This window comes from Pogona vitticeps, chromosome 4, assembly GCF_051106095.1.
Source record: "Pogona vitticeps strain Pit_001003342236 chromosome 4, PviZW2.1, whole genome shotgun sequence".
Taxonomy (NCBI): domain Eukaryota; kingdom Metazoa; phylum Chordata; class Lepidosauria; order Squamata; family Agamidae; genus Pogona; species Pogona vitticeps.
In genome coordinates, this window is record NC_135786.1 from 129,814,366 (window position 1) to 129,840,863 (window position 26,498).

Here is a 26,498-nt window from a genome sequence, read left to right on the forward strand (position 1 = left end):
CTACAATGGACTCCTGAAACAGAGCTTTCCATCATTGAAGACTTGCTGATGTTCTTCCCCCTCTTCCTCTCCCCGCCTCTGCTCTGCTTTCAGAAACATCAAATAGACAAGCCTGAAGAAGTGCATTGTAATCCACAAAAACTAAGTGGATATAGATTATAATCCATAAACGCTCACACTGAAATGTATGCATAGTTTCAGTTTCACAGTACCTTCTTGTTTTGTTTTCATTATACACCAAAAGAACAAACATACTTCAACATTCCCTTAAAAAAATTCACCTGCTTAACCTTCTTTACATCTAGAAGTGCTTTGCTGCCTTTTAACCTAAAATATAAATCCCAGCAGTTCACAAGTACTATCAATTTGCACATTGATCACCCTAAGAGACCACTGCCATCACAAGCAATAGCATCAAAATTCTAGGAGAGCTATGTTAAGTGCTTACAGAATAATATATCTTATCTCACCTCATTTGATTCCTGGGAAACACTGCTGGCTAGAAGAGTGTCTGTATTGTTGATATCCTGTTGAGTGACCGGTTTTGCAATCTTGAAGTTCCTCCCAAAGTGGGTCTGATTAGATCTCAGGAGAGTAAAAGGAGAAATGTCTTCCCCAATGAATGCTTTAGGAAACTCCATTTTTTCCTCTGGGCTCAAGCGTATTGAGAAAGTGTCAAAGTGACCTCCTACTGGGACAGAGTTTCTTCCCTTCAAGTCACTGGCCCAAGCCATATCCGTGTGTCTTGCTCTCAATCTTTTAAGGCATTTCACAGCTGAAAATATAAAGGATAAAGTGGAAAGGGCTGAGATTGCTATCAGAGCAATAATAAGATGCAAAGTCAGGGGGGAGAGCCCATCTTGTTCCATGTTGGATTTTCTGAGGTCTGCCATGCCCAGTTCATGCTCATGCTCTAGATTAAGCACCAATGTAGCTGTGGCAGAGAGTGGTGGTATTCCATTGTCTAAAATCTCAATAACAAGCTCTTGAGAAGGGGCATCTTGTTCCAGAAGAGCTCGGACAGTCCGGATCTCTCCTGTGAATGCTGAAACTTTGAAAAGACTTGGGTCTGTGGCTTTATGAAGCTTATAAGAAACCCATGCATTCTGTCCAGAATCTGCGTCCACTGCTGTCACTTTGGTTACCAAGTATCCTTCTTGTGCAGAGAAAGGCACTGGCTGCTGGGCTACTGTCCCCTTCTTAGTCACAGGGTAGACAATGAGAGGTGCATTATCATTCTGATCTATGATGAAAATGGAAACGGTCACATTAGTGCTGAGAGGGGGAGTACCGCTGTCCTTGGCTTGAACAAGGAAAACCAGTTGTTGGGTTGTTTCATAGTCAAATGAACAGCCACTATAAATGGTGCCATTCTCCATGACATAGATATAGGAAGAAAGAGGTATTCCATTTATGATTTGTTCCACCAAAGAATAAGACAACTGTGAATTCTGGCCCAAATCAGGGTCAAAGGCAGATACAGATATGATTGGCATTCCCAAAGCGTTGTTCTCTGGCACAAGGGTCTGGTATGCAGTCTGTGAGAAGCTAGGTGGATTATCATTCAGGTCAGATATGTTTACGAGGAAATTCTTCTGGCTTGAAAGAGTTGGAGAACCAGAATCTGTAGCTGTGATTACCACCTTATATTGTGAAATTTCTTCTCGGTCCAGAGGACCACTGGTGATCAAAGAATAGTGGTTCCTAAAAGAAGGAACAAGCTGGAAGGGGATATCTGCAGAGAGATGAAGCTGCACTTCTCCATTTCCCCCAGAATCCCCATCGCTCACTTTGAGAAGCCCTGCTGTGGTTCCTGGGGGAGCATCTTCTGGAATGGTAGCAGAAAGGGAAGTGAAACTTATTAGGGGTGAATTATCATTGGCATCTGCTACCTCCACTACAATATTGCAGTGTGTATCCATGGAAGGTGATCCTTGGTCTTTGGCCCTCACATCTATCTCGTAAGACGTGTCTTCTTCATAGTCCACACTACCTATCACTCTGATCTCCCCAGTCTCTTCACCAAGGCTGAAAATTCTCCGGATTTTCTGTGGAGTGTGAGTGCTGAAGGAATAGGAAACTTTTCCGTTTAGTCCCTCGTCCTTGTCTATAGCATGTAAATGTATCACCAGCGTCCCCACAGGGGCATTTTCTAGTAGGCTAACTTTGTACACTGACTGATTAAAGGCAGGAGGATTGTCATTGGCATCTATAACCGTCACTAAAATTTTAGCAGTTCCAGATTTAGCAGGAACTCCACCATCCAGGGCTGTAAGCACCAGGTGATGGAGATGCTGTTGCTCTCTATCCAATGCCTTCTCCAAAATCAGTTCTGGTTTGCTGCCACCTTTATTAGACTTAAGGCTCAGGCTGAATTGTCCACGTGGACTAAGTTGGTAGGTGCTAACTGAATTTGTACCAATGTCCAAATCTTCAGCACTCTCCAGGGGGAAGCGGGCCCCTGGCACTGCAGATTCTGCAATCTCCAAATGGGTGAGAGTAGTAAGGAAAACTGGATCATTGTCATTCACATCCAAGAGCTCTACCTCCACACGATAGGAGGCAGTTGGGTTTGCTAGCAAGAGCTCTAGATAAAGCAAACAATGCAATCTTGGCCCACAAAGCTGTTCTCGGTCCATTCGCTCTTTCACTGTCAGGATGCCACTCTGAGCCTTGGCCTCAAAGTACTTTTCAATAGACCCAGCCATGATCTGCAGCTGCCGAGAGCCCAGCTGTGTAGCGGTAAGACCCAAGTCCTTAGCCATATCCCCCACAACGGTTCCAGGAGGTAGTTCCTCGGATATGGAATAATGAAGCGGTGTCATCTCTCCAGCACTCCGGAGAGAGACAGAAACCAAAAGCAAAGCTCTTACTTGCCATTGAAGGTGTTGTCTTTCCTCTGATAAGAACATGATGTTGCCTTTGCTGGACCTTTGTCCTCTCCGATCCCCGTACAGCCAGCAAAGCGACAAGAAATCCTGCTTCAGATGACAGAAGCACGGAGAAAGCGGAGTACCATCTGCATCTTTTATCTTTTTTTCCCAGAGAGATATGAACAGCAATGCCTAGTCCATCCCAGAATCAAGAGGGGAGGGACTTCATTGTAAATCAAAGCAGAGACTGGATTTCTGCAATCAGGGAAGCTTTGGATTATTTGCTATGGACCACCCATTTCCCCCCTCCCCAACTCCCGCGCCAGCATGGGGGAGGTCTTAAAGTGCCAGTACGAATGGTGAAGAGCTGGAAGCGTATTTGCCAGCTGTCAGTGGCTGGATATCCCAAGATAATTATCTGAACATTAAATCCTGTGTCATCACAAGCTTTTAAATTCATTAATGACTGTCACAATCATTTAAATTCATTAACGAGAGTCCTTCTGTTTGGAGTGGTCAGGAGTACAAGCTAAACCAGCAAATTGCATAGTTTGTTGACATCTTTTATGTAACCTATAAAAGGAAAAAACAGGTATCATTGCACAATTAAGTGATATGCTGCTATTTCCTGGAGTACTTTAAAGACCCAAGCTGATTGTCAGTCTGAAGTTCCTTAAAATAGATTACACTCAGAGGACAGAGCTTGAAAGTCCACTTCTATCATGTCTCTGTGCTTTCTCCCCAAGTGGCCTCCACTAGAACAAAAATTCAACCCTTCTCTATGTCTCAGGCGCTCTGTAGCAGAATAAAATATGCCATCACAAATAAAATTTCAAGAGTTTGGGCTCAAAAACCATGACAGGTGCCCTTATGAGTTTCATTAGCAAAAGACCTGCTAATTCTTGTATCTTCTGAGGTACAGGAAATAGCTCTATGTCTGAGATATTTCCTCTTTCATTAAATAATGTGACTGAGTCTTCAGTACCTGGGTTTTTTTTTTTAAATCAGGGGATGCTTCCATAATGCTCAACCTGCTGCCTCTTCAGCTTTCCACACAAGAACAGCTTCTCTCTCTACAATGTAGATATCTGACTTTCAGTAGTGGAGATAAATGTGATAACAGGGAATGGATTGGACAAAAGAGATTTATGGTGCTGCAGTGAAAGACACAGAACTCTGTAAAAAGACACATTTCCCTGTTTTCTGGAGCTACTATCAATATCCTCTCAAAGAAGTGGTAGATAGGCCACATTGTTGTTGTACTAGTAGCAATGGCTCACATATAAAAAAGAAGCATCTGGATTTGCATGTATTGCATGGGTCTGAGTAGGCTTAGAGTTGCTGCTTCTCCCCGTCTTTTTGACAAGCTGTCTCTGTCCATAGGCCATGCTCTGTGGCATGAATGGATGTTGCTCTCATCTCAATCTGTGGAGTATCTGAGGGACATCTGAAGATACCATCACTTTATGATCTATGGCAAGCACCTCCACCTCATGTTAACATTACACACTTTCCCTTTTAGAGTCATGTCTGTCCATCACCACTTCTGTGACATCCAGACTCATGCACATACTGTCTCTACTGCAGTCTTAACTAAAGGACAGTACTACAGTACTGAGTTGAAGTAACCAAAGTGAATCCTCCAACAGGCTGCTTCTGTATATAATTAGCATGCTGCTCTCATCTTCCACTTTCAGGCAGGACTAAGTAAGGCTCCACTTTCTTTCTGTCGAGAGCTGTTCAATGCAGCCAATCCAGAAAGGAATAAAAAACATTTCGTTTACTTACATCCACAGATAGGAAATTCTAAACAAGTAAGTGAGGACAGAATAACTTCAGGTTTCTCCAACCCAGGTATACTGATTCCTCTTTTTAAAAGTATATTTCTCTTTAGAAAGGTTTCAAAGAATTAGTGTAGCATGGCAGTAATCAATGTTTGCATTTTCTGCTTTTGCATGATAAACTTCTAGTCATGGTTCTTCTGTCATAAATCAGACATTTATGAAGGAGCTTTACCTGGAAGTGTCCAGAAATTCCCAGACCATAGGTTCTTTCATAAGTGGTAAAACATTGTTCCCAGAGCCAATGTTCTCCCAGTCAAGAATAGTTCAATAGTACTTGTTATCCTTAGCTAGCTAACCAACAACACTGCTCTGTTCAAGTTCCTATAGAAAAAAATGGAGCTCCTAGAAAATAAACCCATATTGTACAGTATATAAATAGAGACAAGCAACTGCTAGTTTTCATCCTTTTGCTTTCATCACATTTTCATCAGTTTGGTACAAAGGCATTTCTTTTTCCTCCTTTTTGGTACTCCTACCTGGGCTTGCCACAAGGTGTAAAAGTTCTCATGCTATTGTACAGACAGGTACTGTATAGTTGTTACAAGTCTATTAATTGCAATGCCTTATTAGCAAAAATGTTACTTCTGTTAGCTTGTTTTTAAAGTTAATGTTTTTAATTTCTGACATAAATAAATTAATTACTGGACTAAATAAATAGTAGGTCCTTTGTCTGGAAATGCCACCAATTTACCTTCACCTTTTGCAGACTGCCAGATGTAACTGCAGAGTTACCTTGTGTGGCTTTCACCCTTATTATGTTAAATAGTCATGCATTATTCATGTTGTAGGCTAATGTTGTTGGGAGGTGGAGCCGAGAGAGAGAGAAAAAGGTGGAGCCTGAGAGTGGACTGTCAGTCAAGGAGTCAAAGTGGGAGACAGTGTGGAATCAGGAGAGAGTGAGAGATAGAGAGATATTTGGGAGATCTGAGGTGTGATTAGTCAGAAGAGTGTATAGTAACTGTAAGATCAAATAGAAGATTGTTATTGATCATTAAGAAACTTGAAGAAGATACGTATAGATAATTATCAAAACATCTGTAATCAATAAACCTGTGTTATTTAAAAGACGGTGATGAATGGACCTTCATCTTTCTTTAGAAAAGTACAGTATGTTGATTTAGTGATCAACTGGTGGCAGTGGGTGAAGAGGAATTTGGTTTGCCTTTAAGTGCTCAGTTGTTGGAAGATAACCAAGGGTAACTAGGGGCAAATGCCACAACTTGTTCCAAAACTTCAGACGCACATCACCTGCTCTAATCTTAAGTCACCTATCCAGCCACTTCCTGCATTCCAGCATTTTCTGTATTGTGTTCCCATAATTTTTCAGAGGTGACTTACACTTCAGAAAGAAAATTAAAATATTGTTATAGTGCTAGCCTGCCCAATGTGAACAGGCAACATTGAGGCTTTACAGCATTAGTAATGGTCTGGCCCTTAATTAAGCAGATTCTTTTTTCCCATGAAGGTCTTTAATTAGGTTTCCTTTTATTATTTTTCTTTTCAAAGTAGTGAAATAGGGCTGTATGTAAAGCACAATTTAGGACTTAGGGCACAAAAACCAACTAATCAAGGGGCAACGCTTTACCTTCCAGCTGCACCAAACAGAACGATATGAAACATCCAAAACCCATCCCCAAGTTTTTAATTAGCATTTCATGGGACCTCTGGTGAATGGGCCATTTGGGTGAGTAAATAGAAGTATCTTGGTCACTGGAAAGGATAGTCCTCGATAATATTGCACAATACTGTATACTAATACACTATATGTAACCTGTTTCAATCATATTCCACCTCACTTTGGAAAAGCAAAAGGAGAACTAGAGGTTCTAGCGTGGAGGCAATCAGTTTTTCCCCAATAGACATTAACAGAAAGAGCATTTGTACATTTAAATTGTGGTGAGATTGAGATATTAACACTAAAAATGAGGAGAGGATGTAAAGCACTCAACACAAAAGCTAATGTGGAGTGAAAGTGTCAACTAAAATTTGTTTTCTTCTATGCTATTTGTACCAACCTCAACAGATTCTGTTAGCTCACTTGAACTAGTAACTAACAGAGACTGGTAGAGTCACTATGCAGATTGCACAGAAAATCTAACAGTGTATGCATAGATATAAGATATAAAGAGGAAATAACTGCAGCTCAGTTTTGGATACATAAAATAAAAGATCAAATATGCCTCTTTATCTGGTTTGGCTTTCTGCATGACATAAAATGCACAGTAAAATTACTGAAGACAACCCTTGTTTATATCTGAAAGTTCCCGTCACACTATCAGTCCAAAGTGTTTACTCATTTTTCTCTCTCTTGGATCCAGCTGCACACAGTATATAAAACCTTGTTACTGTAACATCTTCAAAATCCCTTTAGAACACAGTCATATGTATATCTATATATGTCTACTTGCATTCAGTAGGGCTTATTCCCTAGTAGTGAGTCCAGGATCACAGTTTTAGTCACAAACACAATGCTTGTATATATCTACTTGGAAACATGTGGTCTTTGTAAACAGAAGTGCAACCATTATACATCAAACCAAGCATCCTGCTTTGATAGGCTTGATCTTACTTAATTAACACATACGTACTAATCAACTTAGGAAGCATTACTTGGTGAGAAGTATTGAAGTCAATTACAGATGTGTGTTCATGCCATTTATCTTTCACAGTTCATGTAAAGAACTAGAGCCTAAATGGAATTCTGCTCTTTTTCTATTCTTTTTATTGCTACTGAAATCCTATTACATGCTTGCTGTACTTTCTACAGGAAAAAAGAAGCTAAAACAGAACTGTAGAAAGAAGAGTTTGGAATTAGGATTTGATGAGGATAGAGAGATTCTTTGAAGTCTTTTGAAACTTGACTTCAAAATCTCAAATGCTATTATGTTTGAGTGCTTTAGGTTTACATTTCTTGGTTAAAATGTTAGCAACAGCAAATAAGAGGGACATTTTCAGCTACCAGATTAATACTAGATTTAATTCACCTTTCTTGACACATAATTGATTCATCTGTCTAAAACAGACTAAGACCTCTGGCAAGGATTCTGGGTAGGAGCTATGCATGTTGCTTATTGCTATCCAGTAGCAAAGACTCAATAACATGACAATAATCAGGATTCTTTCTCCACTTTCTGTTTTTATTGTCCACTGTTAATCCTACTTAAAGTAGATCCACTGAAATGATTGGAAATTGTTAATCACAACCAACAAATCCCATTGATTCTAATGTATCTTTGTTGGACTATCACTGCATTTAGTCCTTTACCTCTATGGAGTATTGTATACAGACCTTGCCACAAGATTCTCTGCATATAATAGAGATTTTAATCATGAACTCTGGTCTCAATGTTTGTTGTTGCACTGGCTGCACATTTGCCCACTGTATTTTGAAAGTGAAATCTCTTACTTTCGGTTTCATCTTCCCACTTGTAATCACTGACACTTCACACGTTATTGATTACTCAATATTACGCATGTTTGGTACATGTTTTAGCCATTAACCTCTCTTCTCATGAAACTGCTGCACACATTTATTTCAGCACATATGCACTGTGATTTCTTATTACACGTGCTTCCTACAGTATATCATCATGGTAGATATATTATCCTGATAAGTATTGCAGAAAAAAATGTACGTATGTGTTTGGCAGTTAGATTTTCTAATTACATAGTAGTACATAAAGGAACATTTGCTCCAAATATTGCAAAGAGTTTCACACAGAAAAAGATTAATGTAGATTAACCTTTAATCCAAAAGGAAACAGATCAAAACTACAGACCATATTAACTACCATGGAATTGATATAAATAAACTTTTTTTAAAAACCCAACGGATTTCATATAGAATGTCAGATAGTTAAATATAAACCAAATAATATTTTAAGAGGTGATAAGTAATCAGTCATTGAAATATTAGATAATCTCTTTGCTATCAAATTCTATTAGATATCAAACTCTAAATGCTAGATTTTTATCCATTCAAAGAACAACCACATAAGTGACTACATGGAAAGAATGACTCTGAATCTATAATTCACAGGGTCCCTCTGATAACTGGACCCCAGCACTGTTTCTTCTTGTATCCCCAGGTTTCTAAGACCTACCTTCAGGCCTCTTTCTTTGCCCATTTAGCCACAGGCAACCAGCATATCCTAAAGCAATTTCCTAGCTACCTTGGTACTTCACACTGATCATGCAGCAAAGAATTCCCTATGTCTGTATTCACACTACAGACATGAAAGAGCCTAAAAGTCATTCTCACATAGGGATCCATCTCTGGGAGCCATTCTTTTTTTCCTGGCCGAACTGAAACGGCAAACCAAAAACCTAGGCCTCAGTACTTCACAGTAGAGGTGAGGGTTCAGCAGCACTAGGGAAAGGTACATTTTGGACAACAACTCCCAGAAAACCGAAGCAACATGGGCAGGGTTTCTTGAGGTTGTAGTCAAACCCCACAGGGCTCTCATCCCTGACATCTAGTTATCTACGTGAACATAGACGCACACACACACACACCCAGAGATGAAGCATTTAATCATATGAACCTCACCTTCAATCTGACAGAGCACAATCTAGACACACATTAACCATCCTTTACTAGGTGAAGGATTCTATGGATGTTCTACAGATAATGTTGAAGTGTTTGGGGGGGGTGGGGGGGTGGAAGAGCCATGGAAGTTCAACTGGAACAAAGCAATCTATATTTGTAATGCAGATACATCTCCTTCACACATCCTAGACCCTGGTACTTTTGTCTGCCTTATTTAGAACCTGGCTCTTTGCCTTAGGATGCGACTACACAACAGGAAAAATGTGAATGGATCTGCCCTGAAGTCACACCCAGGAAGTAAGGTTTCACTGGGCTAATTTGCTTCAGCCAACCACACAGGAATTCACAGAAAGAGGGGAGAAAATTGGCCTTGTTTGCTGTTTGTTCACTATTTCAATCCTCTCCTTCCCATCCTTTCATCCTCCTCCTCCTGCTCCCTTCCTTCAGTTTCTTTTCTTTTCTCCTTTTAAAGGCCTACTGTCCTAGTGCTAGGGCAGTTGGCAGACCAAAGGATTTCAGTTTTTCTACTATGTAGCAAAAAGAGAATTTTAGGAGAAATTCAGAACTCTGCAGCAAAAAGTACCGTCACCTCAGTCTCTGCTCTCTCTCTCTCTCTCTCTCTTAGAGATTTGATCTGATTCATTATCTCGGCTTTTCTTATATACAGTGCCTGCATCAGTGAAACAATGGCAAATTAATTGATCAGGAATGAAAAGTCAAATAAGAAAAACCCAAACAACAACAATTTAAAAATTGAGGGAAGGCACGAAGTTTGGTGAAAATGAAGTTTGGTGAAAATCGACAAGCATGTTAAGAAGTTTGGGAACCACTACTTCACAATGAAAAGAATAGCTCATTAACATTTAAAAGACCTCTAATGTAGTTTTGTAGTCCTAGCAAACTATAATCTCTACTATCATTTCACAACTCTTTTACAATACAATAGCAAGACATACCAACTGCGAAGTGAAAACTAGGTAAGTGTTAGTGGTAAACAGATTACGGCCTCCATATCTCTTGAGGCACATGAGTAGATCCTGAAAGTGGACATAGCAGAAACCTGATGGGATGGATGGTAGCTGATAAGGCAAAAGAGAACATCTGAGTCCATCTACACGAGATGTTTGAGAATAGTTGATGAGCACAGAGGGCAGGGCACATATGGCAAGAGGTCTGAAGTGGAGCAGAAAACAATTTCCCCTGGGCGCTCTTTTGAGAACAAGTTTTTTCAGACAAATAATCCCAATGATCAATTGTAAATTTCCTCCTAGCATCAATTTAGACTGGTGAGGACACAGGAAGGCATTTTTGGCAGCAGCAAGCCACCCATGGAAGTCACTTTTTTTTCCTTGGTCTACCAAAATTGAAGGCCAAGCATTTACAACAAGTCTCACAAGGTGTTTAGTTCTGAACAATGGCACAAAGCAAGAGAGGGCTTATTTTAATGTATGTCGTATTACAATACAAATGACATATAGTAAAAATATTGTTACCCACAATGTGCCTGTGGATATTGGGAAATTCAAATAAGTAGAAGAAGTCAGGTCCGCACAGTTTGAGGACATCTAACTGAACAAAACCCATGTGCCACCTTCTGTTTTCATGGCTCACTTGGGACTGTAAAAACAAAAGAACCTAACAGGCTACAGTACATAGTGTGTGTGTGTGTGTGGGGGGGTTTACAGTGCTTATAACCCCACTATGTACTGGTGGGTCACATGTTGTGTAGTCCTGGAAATAACAATAATGTAATAATGGGAAAAAAACTATTAAACTTGCCACTTATATTCAATACTTATTTTACTCTAGAATACAGTTACCCTATGTTGGGTCCCCAGATGTTTTTGGACTGTAACTCCCAGAAATCCTGGCCAGCACAGTTAGTGGTGAACGTTTCTGGAAGTTTTAGTCCCGGAGCATCTGGGGACCCAAGGTTGGGAACCACTGGTCTAGGGTATAATATTTTCTATCCGTCTCCCATAGAGCAACAAATAAAATTTGAATACACATTCTAACCTTTCTCCTTGACAGCATAACTGCAAATGAAGTGCAGCTCGGTCAGAAAACACGAAACACTTTGAAGCAATAATCTGACTCTTGCATTTGCTTTATCAGCTTAGTTCTCATTTATTCAGCTTCAGTCCCAATCAAGGTTTTGAGAGGTCCAATCCTCTCCTTCTCATATTCCCTAATACAAAAATTAATCAAAATACGGAAGAGTTACCTGCTGATACCATCATGACCTGTCACACTCTGGATGGGATGTAAGAAAGGGCTGCAGCATACATTTTTTTCCCCCAGATCCCTGAAGGCTGATCACTACTACAGAGGGGTCTCGACTTACGAACTTAATCCGTATTGGAAGGCAGTTCTCAGGTCGAAAGGTTCTTAAGTCGAATCTGCATTTCCCATAGGAATGCATTGAAAACCATTTAATCCGTATCTGCTCTTTTCGTCCATAGAAACTAATGGGAAGCTGCTATTCCGCCTTCTGCCACTAGAGGGGGATATATTTTTCTTTTAACCTAAGATGACTTAGCTTTAAAAAAAAGGGGGGAAAAGAGTTCGTAACTCGAATCTAAGTTCGTAAGTCGAGTCCATATATTCCTATGAGAGCGGTTCGTAAGTTGAAACATTCATATGTCGAGCTGTTCGTAAGTCGAGACCCCACTGTAACACTAGCTCTACCACTTCAAAATACTGTTAGAAAAATAGTGGGTCAGGAAGCTATGGTAATCACAGTCTGCAAACTCCCTGTTTTCTTCTGAAAGTCAACATTCACACTTGGGCTCTTTTCTAAGAGAACAGATGTTTTACATGTTCACAAATTGCTATCTAACGTACATAGAATTAATTTATCCTGTGTTATTATTTCACTTGTTATTGTGACACTATATCTTCTTCTTTGCAGATATGCTTATTGGAAACTACAATTCATTAGATTAGTTTAGATTAGGCATCCTTCAGTCTCAAGAGACTATGGTAACATGCTCTGAATAGAGGACTTGGAACAGCATCTAGTGCGGCTGAGAAGGCCAATTCGAGAGTGAAATTCATTAGAGGCTTGTCCAAACAACTCAATAATTGTAGATCACCCAAGTACAGTGGTGCCTCGCTTAACGAGCGCACCGTTTAACGACGAATCCGCACAGAGACGCGTTTTTTGCAATTGCTAATGCGATTGCATTGTGATGATTCCAATGGGCAAAAATCGCATTGCGATGATCGGTACGCGTTTTGCTTACCGATCTTCGCATTGCGATGTTCTAAAAACAGCTGACCGCTGTTCCAAAATGGCCGCCGGAAGAATAAAATGGCCGCCCACTCCGTTTTCGCGCCCTGTCCTCGCTTACTGAGGCGGCGAAAATGGTGGCCGGATGGGGAATCTTCGCTTACCGGTGAGTTTTCGCCCCATAGGAACACATTAAACTCTGTTTAATGCGTTCCTATGAGGTTTTACATTCCGTATAGCGATGTTTCCGGATAGTGACGTTAATCCTGGAACGGATTAACGTCGCTATGCGGGGCACCACTGTAGTTCACAATGATGTGACTTGGCAAAGAACAATGTGATAGCGCTCTTCAAATACTTGAAAGACAGTCATACAGACGAGGGGCAGAATCTGTTCTCAACCATCGCAGAGTGCAGGGCACATAATAATGGTTCAGGTTATACAGGAAGCCAGATTTTTATTGAATATCAGGAAAAACTTCCTAACTGTTACAACAGTACAACTATAGAACCAATTAGGGAGGTAGTGAGTGCTCCAATGCTAGAAGCATTCAAGAGAAAATCAGACAACCAACCACCATAAACACTTTGATTTGGATTCCTGCATTGAGCAGGGGGCTGGACTCATTGGCCTTATAGGCCTCTTCCAACTCCATTATTCTTTAATTCCATGATTCTATAAATGCACAACATAATGTAGGAAGGAAAAACTACAGGAAAGTTAAGGAGTGAAATTGGAATTGAAGTACTGATAGAGTTGCTCTTAATGATGTTGTTAAACTACATATCACTAGTTGCAGACTTAAAACAGAAAAAAGAACACTTAGTACAGGAACTGTCACTTGGCATGGGATTTTTGTATTTTCTGGACTACAGATACCATACTTCTCCATTCTTGGAGTTCCACCTGACATACAGATACCTAAATGTGGTTTACCTGTGAGAGAAGCCTAAACTGGAATGTTTTGAAGCCTAGCTAGGCCCAGCTCTGTCTAATTTCCTGTTGAGAAACTGCTAGGTACTGAACAGGAAGCTAGGTTGAGCTAGGCCTAGCTAGGCCACAAAGCCTTCCACCTTAGGCCTTTTTTGCAGGTGCGCCAAACTTGGGTACCTGTAGGTTTCTACAGGTCAGTTGGAACTTCCAGAATGGAGAAGTATGGGATTTATAGTCCATAAATTCTGCAAATCCCAAACCTAACTGTCATAATTTCAGGAGAGAGAAAAAAATTAGTCATACTCAAATGAGCTTTCAGACTTTACCAGAAAAGGACAAAAAACATACATTACCTCTGATGGCACTCGAAGTCTGCTATTTGTGCTTATCATCTGGTTATATATTGCTGGATCACACCTTGTGATAGTACTCTGACGACTCCCCATAGGACTGGGAGCAAAGGGCATTTTGTACAGGAGGTCACTCTGGCGAGAGTCAGTGGTGAGGACTTGCTGGTAGAAGTTTGGAGGAGTAAATCCACTCCGCACGGTATCTATATGGTTGAAAGGCCCCGGTGTTCTATAAAGCGAACTCCTGGAGGCCTTGAATATATCCTTAGATTGCCTCCATTTGTAGAACTTATAAATGCCCACCCCAACCAATGTAACAAAGAAGGTCACTGAGATCAAGATGACAGCAAGGATTAAATAGAATGTCAGATGCTTCTTTGTTTGGGGAGTAGCAGACACAGCTGTGAGGTCTGTCAGCATCTCTCTAGACGTCTCTGCTACTGTTATAGTGAGAGTCACAGTAGAAGACAAGGCAGGTTCCCCATTGTCTTTTATTAAGATAACTAAGGTTTGCTTCTGAGAATCTTCCTCCTCCAAAGGACGAGCTGTGCTTATCTCCCCAGAATGCAGCCCCACGGTGAAGAGTCCTGGGTTAGTGGCTTGAAGGAGTACATAGGAAAGCCAGGCATTATAACCAGCGTCTGGATCCCAGGCCACGATTTTGGTGACCATGTATCCAGGGCTCACTGTGGGTGAGATTACTTCAGAAAATAAAGAACCGTTATGTGAGTTTGGGTATAAGACTCTGGGTGGGTTGTCATTCTGATCTGTGACAAAAACATTGACTGTGGTATTGGTGGCAAGGGGTGGAATGCCTCCATCACGGACATGTACCACTAACGTAAATTCCATTACGTCCTCATGGTCCAAGGGTGCTAAGACATAAATAGTACCATTATCTCGGTTAATAGAAAAATATCTACCCACCAAATCTCCCAAGGCCTTGTGGTTCTCCAGAATGGAGTAAGAAAGGTGAGAATTCCTGTTGAGATCTGGGTCAGAGGCACTGATATTGAAAACCACAGTCCCTGGAAGATTGTTTTCTTCTACATATACATCATAAGAGGGCTGCGGAAATTTAGGAGGGTTGTCATTTATATCTGACACTTTAACCAGAATGTGCTTTTCCGCCATGAGAGAAGGCAAGCCTGTGTCCTGAGCAGTGATGGTGATGTTGTACTCAGAGACAAGTTCCCTGTCCAAGGGTTCTTTAGTTTGCAGTGTGTAGTAGTTTTTAAGGGAAGAGCTGAGAGCAAAAGGGATGCCAGAAGGTATAAAGCAACTGACCAGACCATTGTCTCCAGAGTCCTGATCTGTGACACTCAGCAATGCAATCACAGTTCCTGGCGCTGCATCTTCAGGTACAGGACTGTACACTGAGGTCACCGTTATCTCTGGCGTGTTGTCATTCACATCAATGATCTCTACCAGCACTTTGCAATGAGCCACAGCAGGATTAGCTCCTTTATCTTTTGCCTGGATAGAAATCTCATAAAATTTAGTTTCTTCAAAATCCAGCAATCCTTTGAGTCTCAACTCTCCAGTAGCAGAATCTAGAGCAAAGAGCTGCCGGACCCTGGCAGGGGCATGACTGCTGAAGGAATAAACAATTTCTCCATTGGGGCCTTCATCCAGGTCGAAAGCTCTGGTTTTGACAACCAGAGTGTTTAAGGGTGTGTCCTCTTTCAGGCTGGCTCTGTAGATGGACTGGTTGAAGACCGGGACATTGTCATTTGCATCCAGGACGTCGATCAGTACCTGCAAGGTAGCGGACCTAGGAGGGTTCCCTCCATCCAGCGCCGTCAGGACGAGCTGAACCTCCCTCTGTTGCTCCCGGTCCAGCTCCTTTTCCAGCACCAGCTCGGCGTATTTTGTCCCGTCCCCTCGCGTCTGTACGTCTAACACGAAGTGCTGGTTGGAGCTGAGCTGGTAGGTTTGCAAAGAGTTAATTCCCACATCAGGGTCTTGCGCGCTCTCCAAGGGGAAACGCGCTCCAGGTGTCACCGACTCGCTGATTTCCAGCCTCATCTGCTTGCTTAGGAAAGCCGGGTCATTGTCGTCGATGTCCTGGATTTCCACGGCCACGCCGTACAACTCCAGCGGGTTCTCCACCACGACCTGAAGGCTCAAGACGCAGGGCGCCAGCCTCCCGCAAAGTTCCTCCCGGTCGATCCTCTCGTTCACCAGCAACTTCCCGCTGTTTAGGTCCGCCTCGAAGTACTTTCGGCCGCCTCCGGACATCACGCGCAGGTTTCGCTCCCGCAGCTGCTGGAGGTCCAAGCCCAAATCAACCACCACGTTCCCCACCGAAGAACCCGTCGGCATCTCCTCGGGGATCGCGTAGCGGATGGAGGCGGCCGCCCAGTCCGAGACCCCGAGCCAGAGCGCCAGCCCCAGGACTTGCAGCCATTGCGTGATGACCCCTCGGCTCTTTCCAGCAGCGCCGTTCATCTCACGAAGGAGGGGGCAGCCCTTTGCCCGGCAAAGTTTTTCGAGGCGGGGGGGGGGCCCTTCCCCTAAAAGTTTTCAGGCAGCCCTTTCATGCCGCCGCGAGCCCGCCACTCCCCGGCCCGGGCTGCTGAAGGGAGTTTTTGAGTCGGGCATTGCTTTCCCCGGCACTCCGCGAGCGGGACTCGTCTCCACTCCACTCCACTCCGCCGGCTGCTCGCACTCAACTCGGCGACGTCCCAGTTCTCACAGCATCCCGCGCTAGCATCGTTGGGTCAACAGCGGCGCGTAGAGTCCCGGCCAATAACTGCAGGAGAAGGGCTCCCCCGGGCTCTCGCCTGCTACTGCCGGCCGGGCCCCAACACCCCCGGCAGGCTCCCTCCCGGTGCGCCTCAGGCCGGGGGACTCGCTCTCAGCAGCACCTCAGCCAGGCTACGGAGGGGAGGCTGTGGGGGGGGGGCTCTCCTTCTCCCCGCGCTCCAGCCCGCGCATGTTTCCCTTCCAGGCCGCCGAACAGGAGGGAGCGAGCGAGCGAGGGAGGGAGGAAGGAGGGGGGGCGGGGGCGGGCCGCGCGCTCGCCCACGCGCAAGGGGGCAGAGGTGGGCGACGGAGCCCTCACTCTCTCCGGGGAGGCCTCGGGGAGGCGGAGGCCGGGGCCGGAGCTGCCCTGTGGGGAAGGAAGGGGGCAGCAGGGAAGGGTGGAGGCTGCCGTGTGTCAGGAGCAACCGTCTCAACCTAGTGCTCGCTGGTCACCAGCAGCCTCCGTCCGGAAACCCGTCTGTGGGAAGCGTTCGACTCCCCCCTTCCTCCGTATGGCGCTGCCCAGACGGACAGACACACACACACACAGAGAGGGTGAGGGAACAGGCAGAGGCTCCCGAGGGAAATAGGAGACGGTTTATTAGACACATTCCTGTGCTCCCTTTTGAACAAAAATCCCTCTCATGGTGTATGTAAAAAAGAATAAACAATGAAGATATTGATAATAAAATCAGAGTAATGATAATAGTAACCAAAAAAAAAAAAAAAAAGCTGAGAAGCAGCTAAACGTAACATTAAAGGGACATTGTGGGGCGGGGAGGATACGAGGCACTGCTGGTTTTATTTTTAAGGAAAAGAACCCAAGTGGGAACCTCTCTTTTTCTCTTCCCCCATCAGCTGGAAAATAATAAGGGGGGGAGGGGTTCTCCATCCAAGAAGCTCCCACGTCACCACCTTTTTCCACTAGTGATGCCTCCTTATCCCCTCAGCCCTCCCTCCGAGTGGTGTCCTGTTGGGGACTAGACTCAGGTAGCTCAGGCCTCCACACCATCCCGTGTGAGACAGGTGAGCAGGCAGAGGCAGTCGGCTGCTGCTGCTGCTGCTGCAAAAAGCCAGGGGCTTTGCTCCTACACTCTACAGAGAAAGAGCAGGGATGAGTGAAAGGACAAGGGGCTGCCCTTTCTATGCTGCATCGCTTAAAGGGACGTGACAGGGGGAAGAATCCGCTTGTGATTTCTTTATAGGGAACAGTAGGGACCCATTTCTCAGTTCTCTGATCTCTAGACAGAGTAAGCAACAGGCCAGAACAGGGTAGTGCTTGCATGCTTCCCCAGCGAAGAGCAGATTAGGAATTGCCTGGTATTGGCAAGAAAGGACAACAGAGCCATATTGGGCCACTTTACTGCCTAAAACAAAGCAACAAAAATAGCTCTTTACCTTGAAGTTAAAGTGCATTGTAAGCCGGGCCACATTACATAAGCACATGGCAAAATATCACAGTATGTTTCTCAAGGTAGAGGTAGGCACCTCCAGAGACAGCTGGCTTTCCAAGTATCCTTGAACAAAACAAAACTGACAAGTGGTGTAACTTTGTAGCATTGGTCTGATAGACTCATAACACCCAGTCTCTGATATGTAGCATCACTGCCACATTCTGTATTAACTACAAATTATGTTCAAAGGCAGGCCCGCAGATGGTGTGCAAACAGCAGTCCAGCCTGAAGGTTATCAAAGCATACTCTAGTCCAGCTATCAGAAGAATTGTTGGCTATCCCTTTCAACCAACAACTGCCCAGCTTTTCCTCAGAAACTGGGAGGGGGGGATGGAGGAAGCAGTGGCTGCTCCTCTTGCTTGTGTTATTCCTGTGGATAGGGGAGTAGCGTGGCCTCTGCCCAGTGCTCACAGCAGCTGTGTCTATAGCTGTTTCCCCATGACAGTTGTTTGCTTTGTTCTTTTTCTGATACAGAACAGCAAGAAGTATCAGATAAATGATTGTTACAAGGACCAGCCACTGTTTTTTTCTTTTCCTAACCTACACCCCACACCCTTGAACACGTTGTCCCTTCCTTTTGGGAGCATGTTAGAGAAGCTCAGAAGGAGTGAGTAACCAGGCAGAAGTCTCAGCTTGCTTAGCCTCTTTCTGGGTGGAGTGGAATGCCAGTGAAAGAATGAAGGATGTAGGAGATGCTGCTCCTTTCATACGAGCAAATGCTTGAACATTTTTGTAATCTTTTTTGGTAGTATGGTGGTGTAGATCATGAACAGAACATTAATTCCTCAAGTTAGTGTGAGGGTAGTGGAAATTGCCAAGTATTATAACATATTCTGCTTTGAATGCCTCCATCTCAAGATTACTCTGAGAATTTTATTCGGGGGGGGGAGTTTTTTCCATATTAAATGACTTCGAGGAAGGGCTGATATTGTCACCCACAGCAAATCTATGGATGAGTCAGCCCCTTTAAAAATGTTTCCAGTTTGTCTGATGCTGTGATCTCTATGAAACACAGAATGAGACTTATATGATTCCTATAAAGACATCTATCCAAGTATGACTGTATCTTATTGTTTTTCCACTTTTTACTTGGTTTCTACCATGCTTACTATATCCATGTTTTCCTTAAAAACAAGCATCCTGGTTCTCTCATTTTGTCTCAAAGGCCACTAGCATTAACTCTGAAACAGTTGTATACAGCAGACATCTTTGACATACACACTTTCCACTTTGATCCTTAGGCCCCATATCCTTGTGCAGGAAAAGTCCACAGTCTCCATTAGGAGAAATGATAACAACAGAAAGGTTGCATTTTATTGAAGCTTGGTGTCTCAAATATGTACCATTACTTTCAAAGTATGAAAGAAAGTTCCTGTTGAATGTTAGTCCTAGTGTGATACTCCCATAATGATGCTATCCAATGTGGGACTATCCAGAAGTTCCACTGAGTTCAGTAGGACTTACCTCCAAATAAGTGTGTATAAGATTGCAATCTTAAGGGCAGTCTAAAGACACACATACAATTTGATCAGTGACATAAAAATGTATTCTGGGGTTTTAGTTCTCAACCTTTGTTCCCCCAGATGTTTTCGACCTCAGCACTTCAAACTCCTAACTGGTTGAGGTTTCTGAGAGTTACTGTCTGAAACCTTTGGAGAACAACTGTTCCAAAAGGACATGAAATCTGCATCAAATTAATGGGGAAGAAGAAATCTTGCTTCTTACGATACTGTGCCTGTACTATGCAAGAAGGCTCCAACATGGCATTAATGTATCCAAGTTCTTTCTCTGTTAACTGACCTTTTATTTGACATAGATTGTCTTTGCATCTAACAACATGCTTTAGACTGAAGATTTTACAAGATATATTAGCAAGATGAAGTAAGGATGAGTAGCACATGACAAAGAATAATACAGTCGGATAATGGAGTAGAATTTCAGCACAGACTGGGTGCCTAGAGAGATGTCAATGCTAACCACCCAAAAATGGTGACCAAAGGATTTCTGATGCCTGTGGAAAATAAACAAAAACATTCCTGCCCACCCAGCCCCTAGAAAGCATCTAGTACTTGAGGCTGATAAAGTTATTTTGCACCCAAGGTACTACCTTTTCCTAGTAGTAAAAAAACATAATGAAACAAAACAGTTAGCTCATTAATTATCAGTTTGCTGTCTTATGATGATTAAAATAGCTGCCTTATGTGATTGCCTTAGCCTTATGAAAGGGACAGCTCTGAATCTGATAAGGTGAATTTGTGACTTTTTGACAGGGATACATGATAAAACTTTTTGCAATGAATGTTCTAGTGAAGACACAGTATATTTTGTGGTTTTTGTTGTACAAGTGACTTTTGAACAATATTATAATGTATCTTAATAGACCAGCCTCTGCTATTGTTTATTGGGCATAAGCCACATTTAGATGTGTTGGATATGACTGATATGGAAGAGATTCTTCACTGTTCGAATATGACTAGTGGGAAAAACTGTCTATGTTTCAGCTGGGGGTGGGGAGAGAAGTAGGTCAACAAAGATGATTGCCACTTAGAAGTTCCATAAAGAGTATGATTAGTCTGTGAGCCAGAAGAAGTGAAAAAGACAGAGAAGGGACGGGAAGAGTCAGTTGGATTCAGCTAGTTATTGATTGGAAGAGAGCTAATGGCTAACAAGACGGCATTCAGAGCTGGTTATGGAGAAAGCCTGAGAGGACAGATGGGAGAAGATATGAATATGTATTGGTAGATTAAGTAATGAGCTATGGAGTTTGCAGCACCCAACACCCTATTTCAAGGACGCAGCTAACTAGTCCATACTTCTAACTTCCAAATTTAAAAAAGCACAATGTTTCTAGCCCTTGCACATTCTAGTACATGCGACAAAATAATCAGGTACAACACTGACAAAACATTTAGTGAAAAATCAAGCTGCTCCACTTTTAAATGGTTTTCTTTTGGGGGGGGGGCGGTGGTTAGAGATGGGCATGAATTAAAAAATTAATGACCAAATTTGTTCAGAAATCACTAATACATCATTTCATATTTGTACAAATCAATGCCCATGACAAATACAAATCAATGAAGTTTTAGTGTTTTTTGATTTGTTGGGCTATACCTCCAAGGCACCTAGAGTTACAAAAATTGCAGAGAAGCTCCCCCTGACTCTCCTCTAAAATCCCTCCAAGTCTGGGGAAGATCGGCTTTTCCTAAGCCAGCTGCTAAAGGGCATGTTCCTGGGGGAACCTACTTTGTGGGTGTACAACTGAGATGTCTGAAACCCAATCTTCACCAACATTGGAGAGACTGTAGAGGAGGGTCAGGAGAAACCTCCCTGTGATTGTAGTGTCTCTAAGTGCTGGGAAGCATTCTATAAGGTTTAAAAGGCAAAAATGAATCAACAAATTGATTCATCGATTCATCAGAAAAAACTGTAAATTCATTGTGGGAAACTTCTGCCCAAGGTTGTTAGCTGCGTTCCTGTTTCAGTGACTGCACACAGTCCTGGCAGAGAGCGGCAGCTTCCAGCAGGCGGGGTGACCTCTCATTTTGCTGTTTTGCTTAGAGTTAGAGCACTAGATCAAAGAGTTTATCCGGCCAATCCTAGTGACGATTAGGTAACTAGTATACTATCTGAACTCTCACAACATTCTATGTAATCATGCTAAATTAATAAAAAGAATTTTCCAGGCATTGCTTGAGGCTCCGCTGGCTCAGACATCTGCTTGTCAACTTCTTCGCACTTTCTCTAATGGCTAATTGCCTTCCCTTTATTCCATGATCACCTACAATTCGTTATTCATGATTCGTCGACCTTGACAAATTATGAATAAAAATGAATCACCATTTTTCTGATTTGTGCTCATCTCTAGTGGTAGTGGTTAACATAGCTGTGGTTGAGCAACAGCATATCTAACCCAAAATATGTAACAACAATAATAGGCATTAATGCTCCTTCTAATTCAGTTCTTATTTGACAAAGAAAAAAAAAGGAAAATTTTCTTATTTTAAATTCCCTTTCCCAAACAAATGATTTATGTCTTTATACCAATTGATTGCTATAAAGCAGCCCACTGCTGTTATGCTCACACTAACCATGTTTAGAGTATAACTGCAAAGTAAGCCAGTATTGTTATATCTAGTCTGCTAATATGTGGCTTTAAAACAAAGCAAAACAACAACAACCCCCCCCCCCAGTAAACACAAATACATTAGATGAAGGGAAGCTATGCAGTTAAGGGCTCGGACAATGTTTGCATAGTGCAGTGCTGTGCAAATCTAATTACAGAAGTAAGTCCCGCTGAGCTGAATGGGCTTTAGGTAAGAGGTACAAGATTATCGGGCCATGGCCATAGCCTTTTGTTAACACTTCAGCAAATAGCTCAATAGCTTGGCCAGAGTACAGAAGAGATTGGTCTGAGGATAGTTTCTGCTAATTTTGAAATTAAAAAGCTGCTAAGTGGCTCATTTGTACGGAACGGCTAATTTATCGAACTTTAAAGTAGAACAAGTGACATTCAGCAGTTTAACAGGCATTGTCTGTATTTCCTCTTACAGACTTTGCTGGGGTTAGATTTGTTACCTGAGTTTTGTTTGCGCAGCAATTTTTGGTATACAATTTATTGTGCTAGGTCAGGTAGAATGTCTCCATATTGTGATTTAGTAGCAATAATATTCATAGTGTTTATTCAATATGTGATCCCCCCCCCCCCCGGATTTGTTTTAGGCTACAGAGCTTATAAGGTCTGTTCTACATGTGATTAGCATGTGAGCCTTTTTTGGGAAGGACCAAGAAGGAGGGATTAGAATTGGAATGTGGTTGGTTGCTAGGGAGACAAGAGAAGATGCAAGGGAAGAGGCCCAATCTGCTGTCTCTCAGGAGTAGAAGATGTATGTTCATCTTCAGTTGGGATCTACCAATGAACTTCCCCCCACCCATGAATACATTCAGAGAGAAAAATGTAAATATTGAGGCCAAAGCATCATGAAATGAAAGAGAAAACACTGTCAACAAAGCTTAAATATTCACAGTTTAAACATGCTGAGCGATCTATATTATTAGTAACTGGTTAAGGTACATTTGACAAGCCCATGCTTGTTCAATCATACCTGCACTCTGAAAGAAACCAGTGGACCCAGCTAAGCCCAAACTGAATGCTATGACAACAGTGCTGATATTCTAGTCCAGCAATTTCATGCTGATGCATGACTTGCAGTTTTAAAGAAAACACAACAAAACACAGTACTATTTCATTGGAGTTAGTAGCAGGGGTTCTGGGAGACAGATATGTTCTTCCACTGGCTTCCAAATGTTGCCCGTTTTAAAGACAGATGTATGTCTATTCATTCTTTACTACATAGATTGTCCTATTTACCTAACATGAGGAAGCAGAAGGTCACTGATGGCAGGTGGGGGATGTATTAGATAATGCATGCCCCCTCCTGTGGTATGGCTGGTGGGGCCTTCTGCTGGGTGAAACAATTGACCGCTTTCTTTTTTAGTCTGTTTCTTCTAATTTATAGATGCTTGACTCAAAGCCTGACACCTTTAGCAGACAGCAACAAAGACAGTCTATTGAAAATTTATGACTTCTATACTAAATAAAAATTTTTTAAAAATGTGTTCAAGGAAATTGTTTTGCAATATCAGTGCTACATGGGAGGAGTCAGTAAATGATGACTAGTCTGTAGTCAAGGTGGGAGGTGTAGTGGTATCAATGCTACTTCAATCTTCTTTATCTTTAAAGCCAAACCAAACCAAAAACTAGATTCTCCATTGCCCACCCATTACAGTTACATTTATGAAGTAGGACTGTATACTTGGGGCCTCTAAGCCAGCAATGATAAGGAGAATTCAGGGAGTAACTATTAGTATACTGGTATACTAGTATTAGTATCATTCAGAAGAGTCTCAAGCGAATTACTGATTACCATAGATGTAACTCCAACTACCGTACAATTGCACTCATTTCACATGCTAGCAAGTTTATGCTCAAAATCCTCCAAGGTAGGCTTCAGCAGTATGTGGACCGAGAACTCCCAGAAGTACAAGCTGGATTCCGAAGAGGCAGAGGAACTAGAGACCAAATTGCTAACCTGTGCTGGATTATGGAGAAAGCCAGAGAGTTCCAGAAAAATATCTACTTCTGCTTCATTGACTATGCAAAAGCCTTTGACTGTGTTGACCACAGCAAACTATGGCAAGTTCTTAAAGAAATGGGAGTGCCTGACCACCTTATCTATCTCCTGAGAAACCTATATGTGGGACAGGAAGCAACAGTTAGAACTGGATATGGTTCAAAACTGGGAAAAAGGTGACAAGGCTGTATATTGTCTCCCTGTTTATTTAATGTATATGCTGAATACATCATCTGAAAGGCTGGACTGGAGGAATCCCAAACCGGAATTAAGATTGCCGGAAGAAATATCAACAACCTTAGATATGCAGATGATACCACTCTGATGGTAGAAAGTGAGGAGGAATTAAAGAACCTCTTAATGAGGGTGAAAGAGGAGAGTGCAAAAAATGGTCTGAAACTCAACATCAAAAAACTAAGATCATGGCCACTGGTCCCATCACCTCCTGGGAAATAGAAGGGGAAGATATGGAGGCAGTGTCAGATTTTATCTTCCTGGGCTCCATGATCACTGCAGATGGAGACAGCAGCCATGAAATTAAAAGACGCCTGCTTCTTGAGAGGAAAGCGATGACAAACCTCAACAGCATCTAAAAAGCAGAGACATAACCTTGCCAACGAAAGTCCGAATAGTCAAAGCTATGGTTTTTCCTGCTGTGATGTATGGAAGTGAGAGCTGGACCATAAAGAAAGCAGACCGCCAAAAAATTGATGCCTTTGAATTGTGGTGCTGGAGGAGGCTCTTGAGAATCCCCTGGACTGCAAGGAGAACAAACCTATCAATTCTAAAGGAAATCAACCCTGAGTGCTCACTGGAAGGACAGATCCTGAAGCTGAGGCTCCAGTACTTTGGCCATCTCATAAGAGAAGACTCCTTGGAAAAAACCTTGATGTTAGGAAAGTGCGACGGCAAGAGGAGAAGGGGACGACCAAGGATGAGATGGCTGGACAGTGTCTGCGAAGAAACCAACATGAACCTGACACAACTCCGGGGGGCAGTGGAGGATAGGAGGGCCTGGTGTGCTCTGGTCCATGGGGTCACGAAGAGTCGGGCACAATTAAATGACTAAACGAACAAACTCCCCTTCACGGATTGCTGCCTTGTTGTGGCAAAGGGGCTTGAGTAATTCAGAGAAGCTATGGGCTATGACGTGCAGGGACACCCATGGCGCTGGAAGATGAGCCTTTCAGGTCAGAAGGCGTCCAACATGCTACTGAGGAAGAGCGGAGGACAAGTAGAAGTAGCTCCAGAGCTAATGAAGTGGTTGGGCCAAAGCCAAAAGGATGCTCAGCTGCGGATGCACCTGGAAGTCCGATGCTGGAAAGAAAAATACTGCATAGGAACCTGGAATATAAGATCTATGAACCTTGGTAAGCTGGATGTGATCCAACAGGAGATGGCAAGAATAAACATTGACATCCTGGACGTCAGTGAACTAAAATGGACGGGAATGGGTGAATTAAATTTAGATGATTGTCATATCTACTATTGTGGGCAAGAATCCCATAGAAGAAATGGAGTAGCCCTCATAGTCAACAGAAGAGTGGGAAAAGCTGTACTGGGATACAATCTCAAAAATGATAGAATGATTTCAGTATGAACCCAAGGCAGACTTTCAACATAACAGTAATCCAAGTTTATGCACCAACCACCAATGCTGAAGAGACTGAAACTGACTGAAACTATGAAGACTTACAACACCTTCTAGAACTGACATGAAAGAAAGGTGCTCTTGTCATTATAGGGGACTGGAATGCTAAAGTAGGGAGTCAAGAGATAAAAGGAACAACAGATAAGTTTGGCCTTGGAGTTCAAAACAAAGCAGGGCAAAGGCTAATAGAGTTTTGTCAAGAGAACAAGCTGGTCATCACAAACACTCTTTTCCAACAACACAAGAGGCAACTCTACACATGGACATCACCAGACGGGCAATACCGAAATCAGATTGATTATGTTCTCTGCAGCCAAAGATGGAGAAGCTCTATACAGTCAGCGAATACAAGACCTGGAGCTGATTGTGGCTCTGATCATCAGCTTTTTATAGCAAAACTCAAGCTTAAACTGAAGAAAGTAGGGAAAACCACTGGGCTACTCAGGCATAATCTAAACCAAATCCCTTATGAATACACAGTGGAAGTGAACAACACATTTAAGGAACTAGATTTGGTGGACAGAGTGCCTGAAGAACTATTTATTTATTTATTTATTTATGGATGATGGATGGAAGCTTGTACCATTGTACAGAAGGCAGCAACGAAAACCATCCCAAAGAAAAGGAAATGCAAGAAAGCAAAGTGGCTGTCCAACAAGGCCTTACAAATAGCAGAGAAAAGAAGAGAAACAAAATGCAAGGGAGATAGGGAAAGTTACAGAAAATGGAATG

The 26,498-nt window shown here is 42.6% G+C and overlaps 1 protein-coding gene across 20 annotated transcripts in view; it reads right to left on the reverse strand.

Annotated features, from left to right (window-relative positions):
- The window catches only part of LOC144583006 (protocadherin gamma-C5-like), a 268,787-nt gene that overhangs the window by 46,560 nt on the left and 195,729 nt on the right, over window positions 1-26,498 (reverse strand). Inside the window, exon 1 of one of the 20 annotated variants that reach the window (XM_020799196.3) lies at window positions 13,786-16,377. The exons of 17 other annotated variants lie outside the window; for them this stretch is intronic. In XM_020799196.3, the coding sequence (XP_020654855.3) occupies window positions 13,786-16,233 (2,448 nt within the window). In that variant the 5' untranslated portion in view covers window positions 16,234-16,377. Of the gene's footprint in view, window positions 1-470; window positions 6,725-13,785; window positions 16,379-26,498 lie in introns of those variants that run through there. 2 more of the 20 variants (XM_072998350.2, XM_078392477.1) reach the window with 2 other exon arrangements.